This window comes from Anthonomus grandis, chromosome 3 (genome assembly GCF_022605725.1).
Source record: "Anthonomus grandis grandis chromosome 3, icAntGran1.3, whole genome shotgun sequence".
NCBI lineage: Eukaryota > Metazoa > Arthropoda > Insecta > Coleoptera > Curculionidae > Anthonomus > Anthonomus grandis.
The window spans coordinates 13,484,742-13,500,489 of NC_065548.1; the positions used below are offsets into that span (position 1 = coordinate 13,484,742).

General features: G+C 31.1%; 1 protein-coding gene across 1 annotated transcript in view; it reads right to left on the reverse strand.

The window, feature by feature from the left end:
- LOC126733945 (negative elongation factor A) overlaps positions 1 to 12,683 on the reverse strand; it is a 36,372-nt gene extending 23,689 nt beyond the window's left edge. The window contains exons 1-6 of the mRNA XM_050437435.1: positions 12,446 to 12,683; positions 6,298 to 6,421; positions 6,104 to 6,234; positions 5,868 to 6,045; positions 5,623 to 5,814; positions 5,384 to 5,554 (exon numbers count right to left, since the gene is read on the reverse strand). Coding sequence (XP_050293392.1) covers positions 5,384 to 5,554; positions 5,623 to 5,814; positions 5,868 to 6,045; positions 6,104 to 6,234; positions 6,298 to 6,421; positions 12,446 to 12,655 — 1,006 coding nt within the window. The 5' untranslated portion in view covers positions 12,656 to 12,683. The remainder of the gene's footprint in view (positions 1 to 5,383; positions 5,555 to 5,622; positions 5,815 to 5,867; positions 6,046 to 6,103; positions 6,235 to 6,297; positions 6,422 to 12,445) is intronic.
- Positions 12,684 to 15,748: the final 3,065 nt, after the last annotated feature.

Genomic DNA, 15,748 nt, shown 5'->3' on the forward strand with positions numbered 1-15,748 from the left:
GCTGAGTAAATTTTACGTGACTTCGTTTTAAGCCAAATTTTCATTCGATCAATAATAAGGGTCGAAGAAACAAATAAATGTTGTCATGTCTTTAAAATCGCTATATCTTGTACACTTCTTAACCAATTTTAATGACCATGGTGTCATATGAAAAATAATTTTCATCTCTTTTAATGGATTTTTGCAGTAACATAAGTTAGTTTTCAAAAAAGAAATTAGATGGAACTATTCACTGTTAGGTTTTTCCTGAAATGTTTCTAAAATTTCAAATGGACGGGAACGATTGATCTTACAAATTATAAAATCTCCATTTTGGCGAATATCACATATCGATATCTTTATTCGTTTGTTGTTGCCAAATAACTGTTAATAATAAACGCAAAAACGTTACAAGAAAGAGGCATTCAATTTGTTCACGCTGAAAAAAAAAATGTGAAAAAGTTTATTAAAAGTAAATTTCCCAAGCCATCGGTTTTGAGAAGAACGCAAAACGTAAAGGTAATTGACTAAAATTCAACAAGAAAAATTTAATTAACTTTCTTCCTCGAAGAAAGTTAATTAAAAATACACATTACGTGTGTATTTTGAGTGCTTATTGATAGTAAGCTTTGCAGTACCCTAATCGGACGCATCAGTCCAACCAACTTCGACTCAAATAAGGTTCGAGACGAATGAGACGTATATCATAAACGTTTTATCATATATAAATGTTGACCCTCATGCTAGTATTCGCGAAATTTCCACGAATTTGGTTCCAACTTTCAGTTGGTTTCATTCATAAAATTTTGATGGATTTTAACATGCATCGCTACCATATTGTTTTGCACCAGGCTTTACTGGACGCAGATTTCGTCAACCGCTTAAATTATTATCATTCCTTATCATGTTAAAAAGCGATTCTTGATTGAGAAGAACGGTCGTCGTTTGTTGGATGAAGTACTTTGGACAGGTGAAGCCTCATTTACCAGTAATAATACAGTAAACCTGCGAGCGAACTCTCCTAACTCGATAGAAAGAAAATTTCTTTCTATTATAGAAAAAAAGTCTAAACTCTACTCTCAATCGCAACTGGCTTCGATCGGGTAGAGTTCGGGTTGCCGTCGGCAACCTTCGGAATAGAAATATAGAAAGAGGTTGTATGGTCTTGCTATTACTTTCGTGTCTTTTTAGTACATTGAAAAAGAGATGTATTTATCTTTGTTGTGGGGATGTTTCTGTAGCAGATTTGAAAATCAACGAATTCTCATATTAGACCATTAAGCCCCATTGTGCAAGGACCAACGTTTTTAAGAAGTGATAAAGGGAATAGGGTCGGCTTGAAAGTTATTCTAAATGAAACTTACTAATTAAATAAAGAATAGTATTTTATTAGAAAATGTTAAACCATAAAAGTCCACAAAAAAATTACTTACTTAAATCACTTGGTTACAACAGATAATTAGGGTTTTATTGCGGTTAAAAGATCAACGGTATATCTTTGAGTGAACTATAATTTGTTAACTACTTTTTTCAGGTTTAAAACGATCATTAAGTTTATAAGGCCATATAGTTTATCCACGCTTATTTACGCCCCGAAATTGGGAAATTCCCAGTGATTCCACAGAAGGGAATAAAATGGGTTTTATTACTCTTCACAAATTTTGAAAATATTATATATATAACCCTTTTATCCTTAATTCAATCGTTTGTTCTTTCTCTTCCATTTCTAAGGCAAAATTAATAATATTATTATCTTAAATCTATATTTTAAGACAAATATTAAAATAAAAATTTAATAGTAAATATATTTAAATAAAAAAAAAGAAAATATATTAAGCTATTATAAATACACACTAGGAAAGATATAAGATAAAATTAGGAGGATCCATCATAAAATTCGCCGTCTTATTGATACCTAAAATTACTTCAAAAATCTATAAGAAAACTTTTCCCTTATCGGCATCCCTTATGGATATAGAATGAAAACAGAAACAATAACAAAGCATACTTATTACTTAAAAGATCGATAATGTCGAATGACATTTCAGTAATTGACATTGGGGGCTGTGAAAAATCCCATTAGCTATAAAAATAGGCTAATGTTTGTAGATTGGGTAGTATAAGAATGTCTAAAGCCGAACGATGCCGAGTGACACAGAGAAAAGGTTAGCGAGTGCTAATCGCGCATAGAAAGATATTTTCTTTCTATATTTTTTCTTGTCTATTTCTATGTTTATTGAGTTAGAGAGTGCTGCTTCTGCACAACATCCATTACTGGTGTGATAATAATCCTTACTGTAAGCATGAAGTTGACCATCAACATCGTTGCACACTGAATATATGGTGCACTTGTTGAAGGAAAGATCGGCCCTTTTATTTTTTATAGAACTCTAAATGGTGAATTATACCTTCAATTTTTCACCCTCATGACAAGAAATTTATGATTTTAATACGATGGGTGTCCTGCCCATTTGGCGAACCAGGTGCGTCACTACCTTGACCTGCAGTTCCCTTTCAGGTGGATTGGAAGAGGAAGTTTATTTCCTTGCCCTTCCAGGTCTTCAGACTTAACTTGTCTCGTTTTTTATTTATAGGGAAGAATAAAAGATCCCGTTTTCGAAACACGACCAACAACATGAAAAAATATAACCGGGAGAACGGCTATAAAGAGCATATCCGCGGCGAAAATTAAAACTGCTGTCTCGTCAACACAACAAATGCTGTACCGGTGTTTTCAGAATGATAGAAAACATTTTGAAAGTGCGTAATTTGTCTGAAAATTTTCTTCTTGCTGTGTTACCTATTGTAGATTATATTTCATATGATACCTTGTTCATTAAAATTGGTTAAGAAGTGTAAAAGACATTTAAAGCAATTTAAATATGACAACATTTGTTAACCTCAACCTTATTATTGATCTAATAAAAATTTGGATAAAACCGATTTCATTAAAAATTTTATCAGCTTTTCAATGGCATTATCAAACTTAAATCTTAATGTAGTAATATTGGTGAAATTTTAAATTTGTATTTTTATTGTATGCAAAGTTAAACATATTTTTAGACTATTTCTCGTTGCCATTTTGGGTATGAATTTTTTTTCCTAATTGGCTAGGGTCAAGGAGTCTTGAGATATAAGTATCGCTCAATAATGTTAGTGTTATCAGTAATTTTGGAAAGATTCTGGAAAAATGCATCAAGAACAGATTAATACAGTTTTTAAATCATAATAAAATTATGTCAAAGAATCAATGGTTTCTACACTTTAATAACTGAAGTAGTCAATAACTTGAATTTAAATAAATCAAAGGCATCAAACCCTGGGGCGTATATTTAATACCAATTTTAAACCTTTGCAAGTGTACCTTATATTAACTTTTTAAGTTTTTTCTGTGTCTGGCTTTTTTTCAGAACTATTTCCTTTTAGTACCCCTGATGATGGACACCACTGTGTCCGAAACATGTAGGGAATTTTAAATAACTAAATGTTTAATAAATAATTGGAGTGAGACTGCAGGATTTTCATTTTACCCTAACCTACAACTCCACTGCAAGTATGGACTATTTCTTTACTATTATTCAAAAACTATTTTCGGAAAGGCTACAAATAGTTAGACTAAATAGAATTGAATTGCATTGTTTTGGGTTCAATACTTTTCATAATATGATTATATATTTATTTGATATATGAGATCAAACCTATTACAAAAAAATTATATAACAAAAATAAAAAATTGGACATTATTACTTAGTAACTTAACTAACCATGAATATTTTAGAAATACCCCAGGATCATCATTCTCCCAAAAGGCATCCGCAATGTTAAAATCACCAAAAATATAAAAATTATACTGAGCATATTGTTGTTTGTGAACGTTTATATTAATTCATTGTTGAAGTTGAGAACTAAGGGCTTAGTCATTTCTTATGCTGATGATACTGCAGATCAGAGGAGTCTTGGGAGAAAGTTAAAAATTAAGTTTAAATTTGACAAAAACCATGTATGTTTTGTTAAAACTAAACCATGTACCTTTTCCCTAACTAAGCCTATATAACTTCATTGATATTGGAACACATAGTATCAAAGAAGCAGCACATATTTTAAAATCATAATTTTCAAATATTTGGAAATCATAAGTGATCATATATAATTGATTGAACATCTGTGGCAACTTCATATTGATTGTGTGTCAAAGAAAATACGCATTTTAATACAGAAATTTTATCTGTTTATGGGCTTTTTAATTAGGAGCAATTTGGTTAGTTTATAAATCACTAGTTGAATCTGACATATGGTATTTTGGTTTAGAAAGGACTCTACAATAATGCTTTATACCAGGTAAATATAATTCAAAAATACATTCTTAAATTTATATATAAACAATATAGATTGTACCCAACAGAACTTCTTTTCAATGTAAATCTTGGAATCTTGGAAGGTCCATGTATGTGTTTAACATTTGTAATTACATACATGAACCTAGAAATACTTTCTATATGACTAGGACACACAATCACAACACAAGAGTCTAACAGATGAGACAGATTTCACTTCCCCTTAGTAATAGTACTTTGAATTTTAAGTATATTAATTATATTGGTCCAAAATCATATTATGTATAATATGTATATCAATTAGATGCTACAAAAATATAAATCAATTTAACAAGCAAATAGTTTTTGAAAAATAGAATCAGGATGAAAAATTATTCACTCACAATTAATTGTTAAAAATGGATCTTTTTTGAATGTATATTATTTTATTTAGTTAGTCTTGTTATGGATGCTTATTTATGGATCCATAAAATAATACTAACATAGTTTTCTAATAAAAATATTAGAGAACTTTTGAATATATGGGACATACAGATGTTCAAAACATCTAAATGCTTAGTGAGATTTTATCGAATGTTTAGGTTATTTTTAACAAATAATTATTAAACATCTTCTAGATTTTGATATTATATAAATAAATATACCAATATTCAAATTAATAAATTTAAATAAAAAAGCAACTCCTTTTAGATAATCCTTTATATTGCTATAATGATTTTTTCTGCTTAAATCTTTCAACAAGATTTATAAGCATGTTTGGTCCATATGTATTTAGTTTGTAGTATCATATAAAAAAATCTCATCCATTCTTCTCAGAGACCAACAAGGTTTCTTTGTTTTCATCATGTTTGTAGTATTAGAGTATTTTTTTTGTAATTTTTTATCTTGGCTTTAATAAGTATTGTTGTGATTTTTTAATAAGTATATGTTCTGTTTGATTTAATAATGATTTTAAAAGTACTATTTTATACCTAGATTAAGCTTAAGATTGACGCATACTATGTTCATTGTTGAACCTTAGTAATATAGAATTTGAAAAATAAATAAATGAAAACTATTTAGAATTTTACCTGTGGGAGTGACAGTGGGTTGAGGTGTGGCCGGCGCATAAGCGGGCGTGGCATTTCCCAAGCCCGCCGCATAATCCGGAGTGCTTGCAGGCTCTTTTTTGACCAATGGCGGGCTTTGTAGACCAGGTTGGTTCTCTTGAAGGGCTTTTTTTGCTTGGTTTTCTTCCATTTCTACAATAAAAAGTCCAATTTTTGTAACACATATTTAGACACTATTTAGGGGACTTGAATAATCATACCTTGCTGCTTTTTCCTTTTTTTCGCAGCAGCATATCCTAAAGGCTGATCTGCAATATCCAACAACTTTACACCACCCTCTTTTCTACCAGAGGGAATTCTTGTCAGTGGAGGCCTATTGGTCATGCTGGTGCTAAGGGTATTAGATCTGAACCCTGAAGTTGGTACCCTGCTGGGTATGCCTTTTAAGGGTGCTAAAATAATTCCATTATAGGAAATAAAAGCAATTTGGCTTCAAAACTCTTACTGGTATCAGTCATTTTTCTGGGCATGCCCCTCGATCTAACAGGAATAACGGGGGCGCTCGCTTTTTTTAAGTTGGAAGCTGCATCTGATGACTTTTGGAGTAAATCGGCCCTAAGAAGGAAGGATTTTGGCTTTTTCTTTATTGTAAAGTGTTTTATTGGTTCTGGCCTGTGACCAACCTAAAATCACATCAAAAAAATTACCAACCAGTATACAAAAATAATAATTTTGATTTACCACTGATACTAAAGCATTTTTATTTAAATAATGACACTCCATTGGTAAAATTGTGTGTTCATTTTGCTTCCAAACATGTTTTTTAAGGTCATTTATTAAATCACTGAAAATCTGTCTGACTTCTTCAGCATCTGTTGCATAAAAAAAGTGTAATATTAATACAGTTATCTTTCGAATAATGTTATTATACAAACCTGTAATGTCTATATTTAGTGAACCACTTGACGGGTATGTTTTTAAGGCATCTGCAATCATTCCTACCCACAATTCAGAATCTTGGAGGGCCACATCAAGTATTTGCTCTAGCTCCGATTTCCACTTAAAAAAAGTATGCAGTAATTATATATTCCACTTCAATTTAAGGAGGAAAATACATTTAAAAAATCTATAATAACTTTTAATTAAAATATTTTAAAAAAAGATACAATTTTGGAATTATTGTCAGCTTGACACCCATTTTTTTTTGCTAGTATTGACAGTTACTCTAGAGTTGCAATCTACTGCAAAGATGAAACCTAATTTGTTAATAACTATAGTTTGAGTATTGTCTAGCAAAAATTTCATTTACTACAACCAATTTATATGTTGTGTGTATATATCGACCACCTTTATCAAATGTGCAAAATTTCTTTGAGTTTATGTATGACTTTCTGGTTGATTTGTTCTCTAAAAGCAGAAATGATAAAGGTGCCTCATAATATATTGTTTGTGGAGAATTCAGCATTAATTTTGATGCTTACTTGTGCTTACTACATAATGCTGGTGCCAATTATAGCATAAATAGTCTGTCTCTTGGTCTCAAATCCTGTATAAAGGATTATTCCAGGATTCCAAAAGGATCATCACAATTATAGACAATATTTTTAATTCATTTGATAGATTTACTTCAGTCACAAAACAAAGGCTTTGACTATAGAGAGCAACTTATCTGACCATTGCATGCAATATGTTACTTTACCTCTCAAGCTATTAGTTTTTTTTTTTAAAAAGGAGGCCAATATATTACATTTTTAAAATTTCTTATAGCATGAATCTTGGAATGATTAATTGTCCAATGAGGAAGATAGTGCTGATAATTGTTTCTATGAATCTGGCAATGAGATTGTAAAGCAAGGCAAAAATCTGTGTTTTCTGTTTATGTGTTGCAAAAAATCAAATAGTGAACAAATGTGGGCAAACTATAAACTAAAATTAAAACAACATATGAAACTAATTATTAATAGCACCCAGCGCTTCTTCGCAGATAGTAAATAATTAATTGAGTTCTTTTAGACAGCAGTTATATCCAGTTTTTTTTTTAAATAATAATAATTATATTCAAATTCAAATAGTTTATTGTCCAACAAGAAAATTTCCAATTACAAGACAATCAAAACAATTAAAATTAAAACAGTACAAGTTATAAGCACCTCAATATATCATTCAAATTAAGAGAGGAACACATCCTTTTTTTAAAAACATATTCAGTGCTGCTAAAGATGTCGACATTTATAGCATTCATCTGATTATACCATGTACAAGCACGGCACAGTGGAGCTTTGCTGGACAGATTTGTTAAGTTAAGAGAGGGATAAAATATATGGTGCCTCCTTGTATTGGCAGGAGGAACAAATAGAGGTAGCCTCTCTAAGAGCTCAAAACAATCAATTTTATTATTGCAAAGTTTATATAAAAATATCTGACTAGAGAGAATAGTATTTTGCTTTAGTGACAAATAGTTGAATCTATTCAGCAGGTACTCCTGTTCCACACCTCTTACTGGATATACTCCATCCAACTTAACAGAAAGTAACTTTAAGAATCTGCGCTGTACATACTCCAGTCTGTTAACATGAACATCATAGATGGGGAACCACAACATAGAGCCATACATTAATTTAGACTTTACCAATGAATTGTACAATACAGTCAAGCTGGATATATTCTTAAATTGAGAAGTGGACCTTACTATAAACCCGAGGGATTATAGTAAGTCCAAATCCTTCACTGAAGAACAGTCTAGCAACTGAGAACCACTCAATATATATGGGTATAAAATCTCTTCATGAAGAATGGAAATTGTCATTTTTTTACATTTGTCACAGTTTAGGGGTAGTTTATTTCTTTCACACCATTCAAAGACCCCATTCATGTCCTCTTGCAGCTTCAGGCAGTCCAGCATAGTACGAATGATACGAAACAACTTCAGATCATCAGCGAATAAAAGACAGAAACTCTCCATAAAATCAACTAAATCATTAATAAATAGATCGAACAGCATTGGGGCGAGGTTACTGCCTTGGGGCGCACCACTCGAAGCCACGTAATACTTAGACCCAAAACCATTAAATTCAACATACTGAAGCCTGCCAGTCAGATATGAGATGAAGAACTCCACCAGACAAGGATGAAATCCAGCCAAAGCCAGCAAACCATGATCCAGCCGATCAAACGCCTTCGAAATGTCTGTGTACAGTACATCCAACTGGCTTTTCTGATTTATAGCTAGATATGCTGTTTCCAAGAAACAAGCCATATTAGTGACAGTAGATCTTTTCTGAAAGATCTACTGTCGAGTACTGTCGAGTACTGCCTACTGTCGAGATCTAGCCTCGAGATTTCGGTCCTTATGATACACTAAATAGTTATTTTCAAAAAGTTCCCGATCCCGTACACCATCCTGAATCCAAGTCTCAGATACACATATAAGTTGATAATCACCACCGGACACTGACTTGTAGAATTCGTGTGTTTCGCTATTAAGTCCCCGAACATTCTGGTAAATTGCAGAGATATCCCCATTGGACAAGGCTATTGGTTTTTTTGTTTACGATTGTTATCCAAGGACACAATCTTCTGGGATCCGTTGGAGTAGACAATTCTCAGACTTGACTCACCATCCTCCGTACGCCTCTGAAGTTCTGCCCTCAAATTTCGATTCTCCTGTTGTTGCCTCGGTGTTTTATCCATACTTAGAGACAGATGTTTCAAATTAGTACTTTTTTTTGAGTCTGACTGATTATATTGTTGATTACAATGTTGCAGCTGAACAATTTAACCACTATTTTGTTGAAAATACAGGGTAAGTGACCCAATGATCAGTCAATTTCTGTTTCCCATTGTAATGCAGTAGCTTGTGGTAACTTGACATTTCTTCAACCAGTTAATGAGCTTGAGGTCCATGAGTTTTTGCGGTTAATATCATGCAAGTGGTGATAATGATATTCCTTGTTCCTTGTTATAAGCCTTTATAATAGGATGTCTTTCTTTAATTAAAGTATCTGAATATATATCTCCTCTCCTCGCGAACCTCATAAATGCATCATTTTAAGAAGGATGCAACTGAAAGTGTCTATTGTCCTACCTATACATGAAAAGGATGATATCAATATGATTGAAAATTACAGGCCAATTTTTAATTGGACCTCTTTTTCTAAAATATTTGGAAAAACATTTTATAACAGGCTTAGTAGATTCCTAAACAAAAAATTAAATTATTCCATTTAAACACTTAGAGACTTTTCAAGGTAATGCACCCAATATTATGTCCAACATTATCTTTTTGTTCTTACTATTTTTATTAGCAGTATGTACTGTGTAGATGTTATCAAATTTTAATTTTGTTCGTTTTGTGACGTTGCTATTGTCTATTTAAATTAGATCTTGAAAGCAATATAGATATTATTATTATTATTATTATTATTATTATTATTATTATCAGAAAAGGCTGCTCCACTGCAGATGCTATTGTATCCCTTGTAAAATCTGTGATTCAAAGATTAGATGACAAATCTGTTATGTTGGGAGTCTTCTTTTATTATTCATGATCATTTGATTTGGAAAATCATTCTATTTTATTAAAAAAACGGGATAATAATTGAGGTATTGCACTGGAATGAATCCGATTTTGCAGATATTGTTTGAGGGGGTTAGGACCCACAGAAGTGTATTAGGACTCTTATTATTTCTTGTCCCTGTGGCTAATGTGTTCCAGTCTGTTTCAATAAGCCTAAATATTTTATAATCTGATGATACAAATTCTATTGTATCAAGTAGTTCTTCTAAAAAATTTAATTTGTGCTGGTAGAAGTGCCTCACAGCTATCCCCTCAAAAATATTTTAAATACATAATTATATACCTGCTCTCTTTATAACTATTACCAAGTCACATCATATGTATAAAAGTTCCTATATTATAGCATAAAAAATAGATCATTGCCACCAACTGAACTCAAAAGAACTGAAAACTCAAAATCCTTTAAAGTGAAATTGGTAAATTTGCTTTGCAAAAACCCAATTTTTTAATTAAATGAATTTTTTCTCTATCATATGATGAAGTAAGAAAAAGTTCACTTTTTGATATCATCTAATATTTATAACATGTTTTACTGGTGTGTCTTGTGTGTATTTTTTTGTGTATAGGTTTAAGCATTTTAATCTGTATGTAATTAATTTGTAAATTTATATTTTAGGGTGACTTATTTTCCACCTTATGTATATTAGTTCATATATCTATTTCTTTGTTTTTATAGACAAAAACATGTTAGTTTGTGAATTAATAAATAAATAACATTTTCTGGCACACCTGTCCAATATCCGGTACAGGTCTAGTTAGAGATTAACATACACACTCGACACAGCAGTTTCATGTTGCTTCTACATCAACTAACCCAAACTCTTAAAAGAGCTGTCGAACAACTTAAAAAAAAAAGCTATACAACTCCTTGTTACCTATTGTACACCCTACCAATATTTAGAAGTAATATAAAAAGCTCTGAAGAATTTTATTCACATTTATCCTCAAAGTCCTAGTTTCTTTATTATATAATATAGTCCTTATAATAATAAGCCTTTATTTCCAACAAGCAACTTGCCCAATAACAGGAAACAGTTGCAAAACAATGAAAAATATAGTTAAAAAAAACACCCACAAACAAACCTTAAAGAATGAAAAGAAAAGAAAAAGAGTAAAGTAAAGTCACATTCTCAAAAGTTATCCAAAAAATTAGAACAAATAACTATTAATATGATATAAAAACCCAGTTATAAAAGTTTAACAAGATAATCAAATATTCAACAAAATTAAATTAAGTTAACTGCAATATACCTACTAACTATAACTACACATGGGCCCTAATCCCAAGAGTAATGATCCACCAAAATATCGATAATCACATGAACCGGAGAGAAATTTATATCGCACATGTGACAGATCCGATTAAATACAGCGCATATTGTATATAGTGGCGATTTCAACAGGATGTTAGTATGAGGCCTTGGCAGAAAGAATGTTAGGGGATGTCTAGCATTAATCCTAGGCACCATGCAACGTACACCAGAAAGAAGTACAGGACTATCAATGAATCCATTCAGTAACCCATGCAGGAATTTTACAGAGAAGATCATTCTTCTGAGATGTAATGGATGTAGATTGAAGCGTTTCCAATAGTTGCCGATGATCAAACCCTCTTACCGGATATATGCCATCCTGCCTGAAGGCCAAAAACTTAGCAAATCTACTCTGAACAGATTCAAGGAGACCAACATGATTCTGATAGAGCGGGTTCCATATAATGCAGCCAAACTCCAGTTTTGATCTCACAAAGCAACAGAAAAGCAGTTTTAATGTAGATTCCAAAGTAAAACTCTGAGAACTTCTAATTATGAACCCAAGCCTTCTCAGGGCTGACTTGACTATGTTATTGAAGTGTGGAACATATGTAAATTCAGAGTCAAAGGTTATACCAAGATCAGTAATTTGCTCTAATCTACTCAAAATAGTATCATTAATAAAGTAATTAAAATTTAAGGGTGCCTTATGCTGCTTAGGTATAGATATCCATTTCTGTGGTTGGTGTCATGATCCAGAGTTTTTGGACAGTATTTCTGGCAGACTGGAGAGGAAGGAAAGTGTCCCTAGAGTAACTGAGAGCCCCAAAATTATATGGGGGTACCAAAGAGGACATTAACTGATAAATACATTGTATTTTTTTAAATTTATTGAGAGTCAACTAGTGTTAGTTCTTCGCAGAAGTTCCTGCCTTCCTGATGCTAAGTCTGTGACCTCTTTCATATTTATAGTTCAGTGACAACTTTAAATAAATATAAAATAAGAATGATTTATTGATAAAATCAGTTTGTTCAGAACTTTTTAATTGGAAAAAAGGGAGGACAGCTTGGCACAACACTTCTAAATATACTGTTAGGACAAAACGAGATTGGTAAAGATCAAATGGTTAACACAACAAAAGCGGCATTCCAGGCTTTAAATAAAGTACAAAAGATTTCCAGGCTCATCACTTATATAACGTTTACAAACAGAGAAAGCATTTTTTTTTTAAACACCTTGAAAAACAAACATACCTCTTCCAAGTTTCTGCGCGGGATGTGGAAGAAACTGAGCAAAAGTTTTAATTTCACTTGGGTTTGAAGGTCCGGGAAACATTCTTTAATGTTCCTTAATACCTCGACGTTTAATTGGGAACAAATCGAGCCTCCGGTCCAGGAATCGTTTGATGTTCCGAGTTTATTGTGAAGCCACAAGGAGGTATCACTGTCACGCACATTCGCCATCTTGGGGTACACTGACGTTTTGATGACGTTTCGCGACTCACGTTTTGGCGTTTTGTTTTTGTTTAGCTAGTGTTGCCAATGGAAAAATCTTAATATTCCTAAAAAAAAGTTTCAATATCTAATTTAATTTATAAAGGTAAATTTTTATAATAAGATTCTTACGATACTTATAACACGAATGTTTGTACTTTGTACGGTACTGGAAAAGAATTACGAAATCACGAATATTTTTTTAAATTTAATAATCTGACTGTTGGTAGTCTTGATATTTGACAGATAGTATCCTATGCAACCCAATACACATTTATTGTGACATTTAGTTTGTTTACGCGCGTTAATTTAAAAAATAATTTTGTTTTTTTCATTAGGAAAACAATAGACTAAATTCTTACAGGTATAAATTATACAGGGGAGGTACTCGAATTCGGAAAAGAGTATTTCCTATTAAATTTTATTCTCGGAATCAAAAGTTGGTAGTCTTGATATTTGACAGATAGTATAGGATGCAACCCAATACACATTTATTGTGACATTTAGTTTGTTTACGCGCGTTAATTTAAAAAAATAATTTTGTTTTTATCATTATGAAAACAATAGACTAAATTCTTATAGGTATACATTATACAGGGAAGGTACTCGAATTTGGAAAAGAGTATTTCCTATTAAATTGTATTCTCGGAATCAAAGAAAAAAGATATTCTGTTAACTGCGTTTTAATAAATTATGTAGGTACCTATTTTTTTTAAATGTTATTCTATTATATACTTTTCGATAGACAATCTCTACTCTACATATCAAATGTAGTTAACCAAATATACTCTGGTAACAAGGATATTAATTATGATTATGAACATTTGACCGCAAACATATTGTTTATTTAATAGAAAATTTTTAACTTGTAGTATATTACAAAATAATGCACTTTTGATATCAATTTTATGTTTTGTTGTAACTTACCCCATAGAATAAGTTAAATATATGCAACCCAATATGCACTTCTGGCGGCAACATATAACTAGTATGTTTATATGGGGGCTTAAATACGAATATACATTTCTTAATTGTTTAGTTATTTCATTAATAATAATGTTTTAATGACTAATTTTTTATGAATAATTTTGTTTGGGGACATTCTTACTGAGCTATTCGCAATAAGGACAGATAATTTTAAATTTAGACATCCCAATGTTGCAAAATATTTTAGTATGTTTACACGGGTGTTTCACTACGAACATGATTATTTCATAGATATTTTTTATTAAAAAAAAAACTTTAAATAAGGATAAGGAAGTCATTCGTAAAAGTACTATTCTCTGGTCAAAGCAAAAGATATTGATAGGAAATGATGGTCAACTAAATACATACTGCTTGCAAACAGATATTGTGTATGTTTGCAGGGGTTTGATTGCACTACGAAAATATTCCTTCCTTTTAATCATATTTTCACTTACAGCAAAGATAGTGAGCCTTTGAGTACAACAACAATTAATAAATGCAATATTATGTTTCTTATTGAAATTTTCCTGTTCGAAAGTGATCTGATCCTTCTTGGGTTATAATTTGTTTCGCCGTAATACAGTAGGCGAAAGCGCAGGAGTAGTGTTTTATGATCGAAATAATCTTCAGAGTCAGCCTTTTATTATTTTTTATTTTGATATAAGTACTGATTTACATCATTTGTTTATAAAGGTTACTGTAAAATCACTAAACCTAGCAATTGATGCCATATATGTATAGACTTCGAGATGGAAATTTAAATAGTTTTATATTAGATTGGAATAGTGTGTTTTCCTACGTTTATCCTTCTTTTGATGAAATTTTGTGCCTGGAAAATTTTAGCTTATTAACCTAATTTTTTAGATCCTGGTAATCTCGTTAATGCATGTTTGCAGTCGTATAATCTGAGTCAATAAGTAATTAATAAATGTGCCGACTAGAATTACTCAAAATACAAGCAAACTTGCGGATCCTATATTGATAACTTGTTCCGATTTAGTTACTTCCTCGATCAGGTACTTTTAGCCACAGAACACAAATATAGAGAAATGCGTGTTGCCTAATGAACAGACAGAAATTCTGTTGACAGCTTTATTGACGTTGTTGACAAAGACGGGGGCAACCATCTTGGGTGGCGTGTGGCGGGAAATTTAAGCCTGATCTATTGCCTAATATTTAAATGTCAAGTAATTTGCAGTTGCATTACAAAGTTGATGCGTTAACTGACGATTGATGAGATATATTAAAATAGAATTTTATTTTATTTTAAAAAAAACAATATGCTTATCAGTTTAGAAATACCCACATTTAATTAAAATCGTTAATTTTAAATGTTGAGAAAAAATTAAAAGATTGCATCTCAGACATCCCTCATCACTTTAATCAAGAATTAACACATTAACTAAAATATTATTTAATTTAAATTTGGTTCTCAAGATATTGCTTATTTAAGATATTTAGCTATAAATACTTACCAAGAATTATAAATTGGCACGATAGATATGGGACCAAATTTTAGATTAAAAAAAAACAAAACTAAATTGTCTTTTAAATGTTTTATTTTAAGATGAATTAAAATAAATTTAACAAAGGGTTTCAACATGCATAAAAAAAGTTACAGTATATTCTAAATTAAATACTGCAAACTGAAAGTATGGTATTAATAAGACCTTTTATGTAAAAAATAGAATTGTTGCAGGTATAAAGCCTATTTTAACTAAAAATCCTAATTTCTGGATTTTCAGAAAAAATTACCTGCTTTTTTTTGTTTCCATAAGTGTATAAAACATTATAAGAAATATGTAACAAACATACCTAAATAAACAATTAAACATATATATTTTTTAACCATCCATACAATTGCAACAAAATAATATATATCCACAAATTATGGAAAACAAAATATAAGCTCTTATAAGACATAAACTGAACCTATCTCTTGAAATAAATCTGGCTTCTCATTGTAAATAAGTTAATTAATAATGACTAGATATAACACAAATACATATTTACAAGTTAATATGCATGTTTTTTTTCCACTTTCTTTTTTTAGTACAAGCAAATAAAAACAAAATATGACTTTTGATTTTTGGTTCG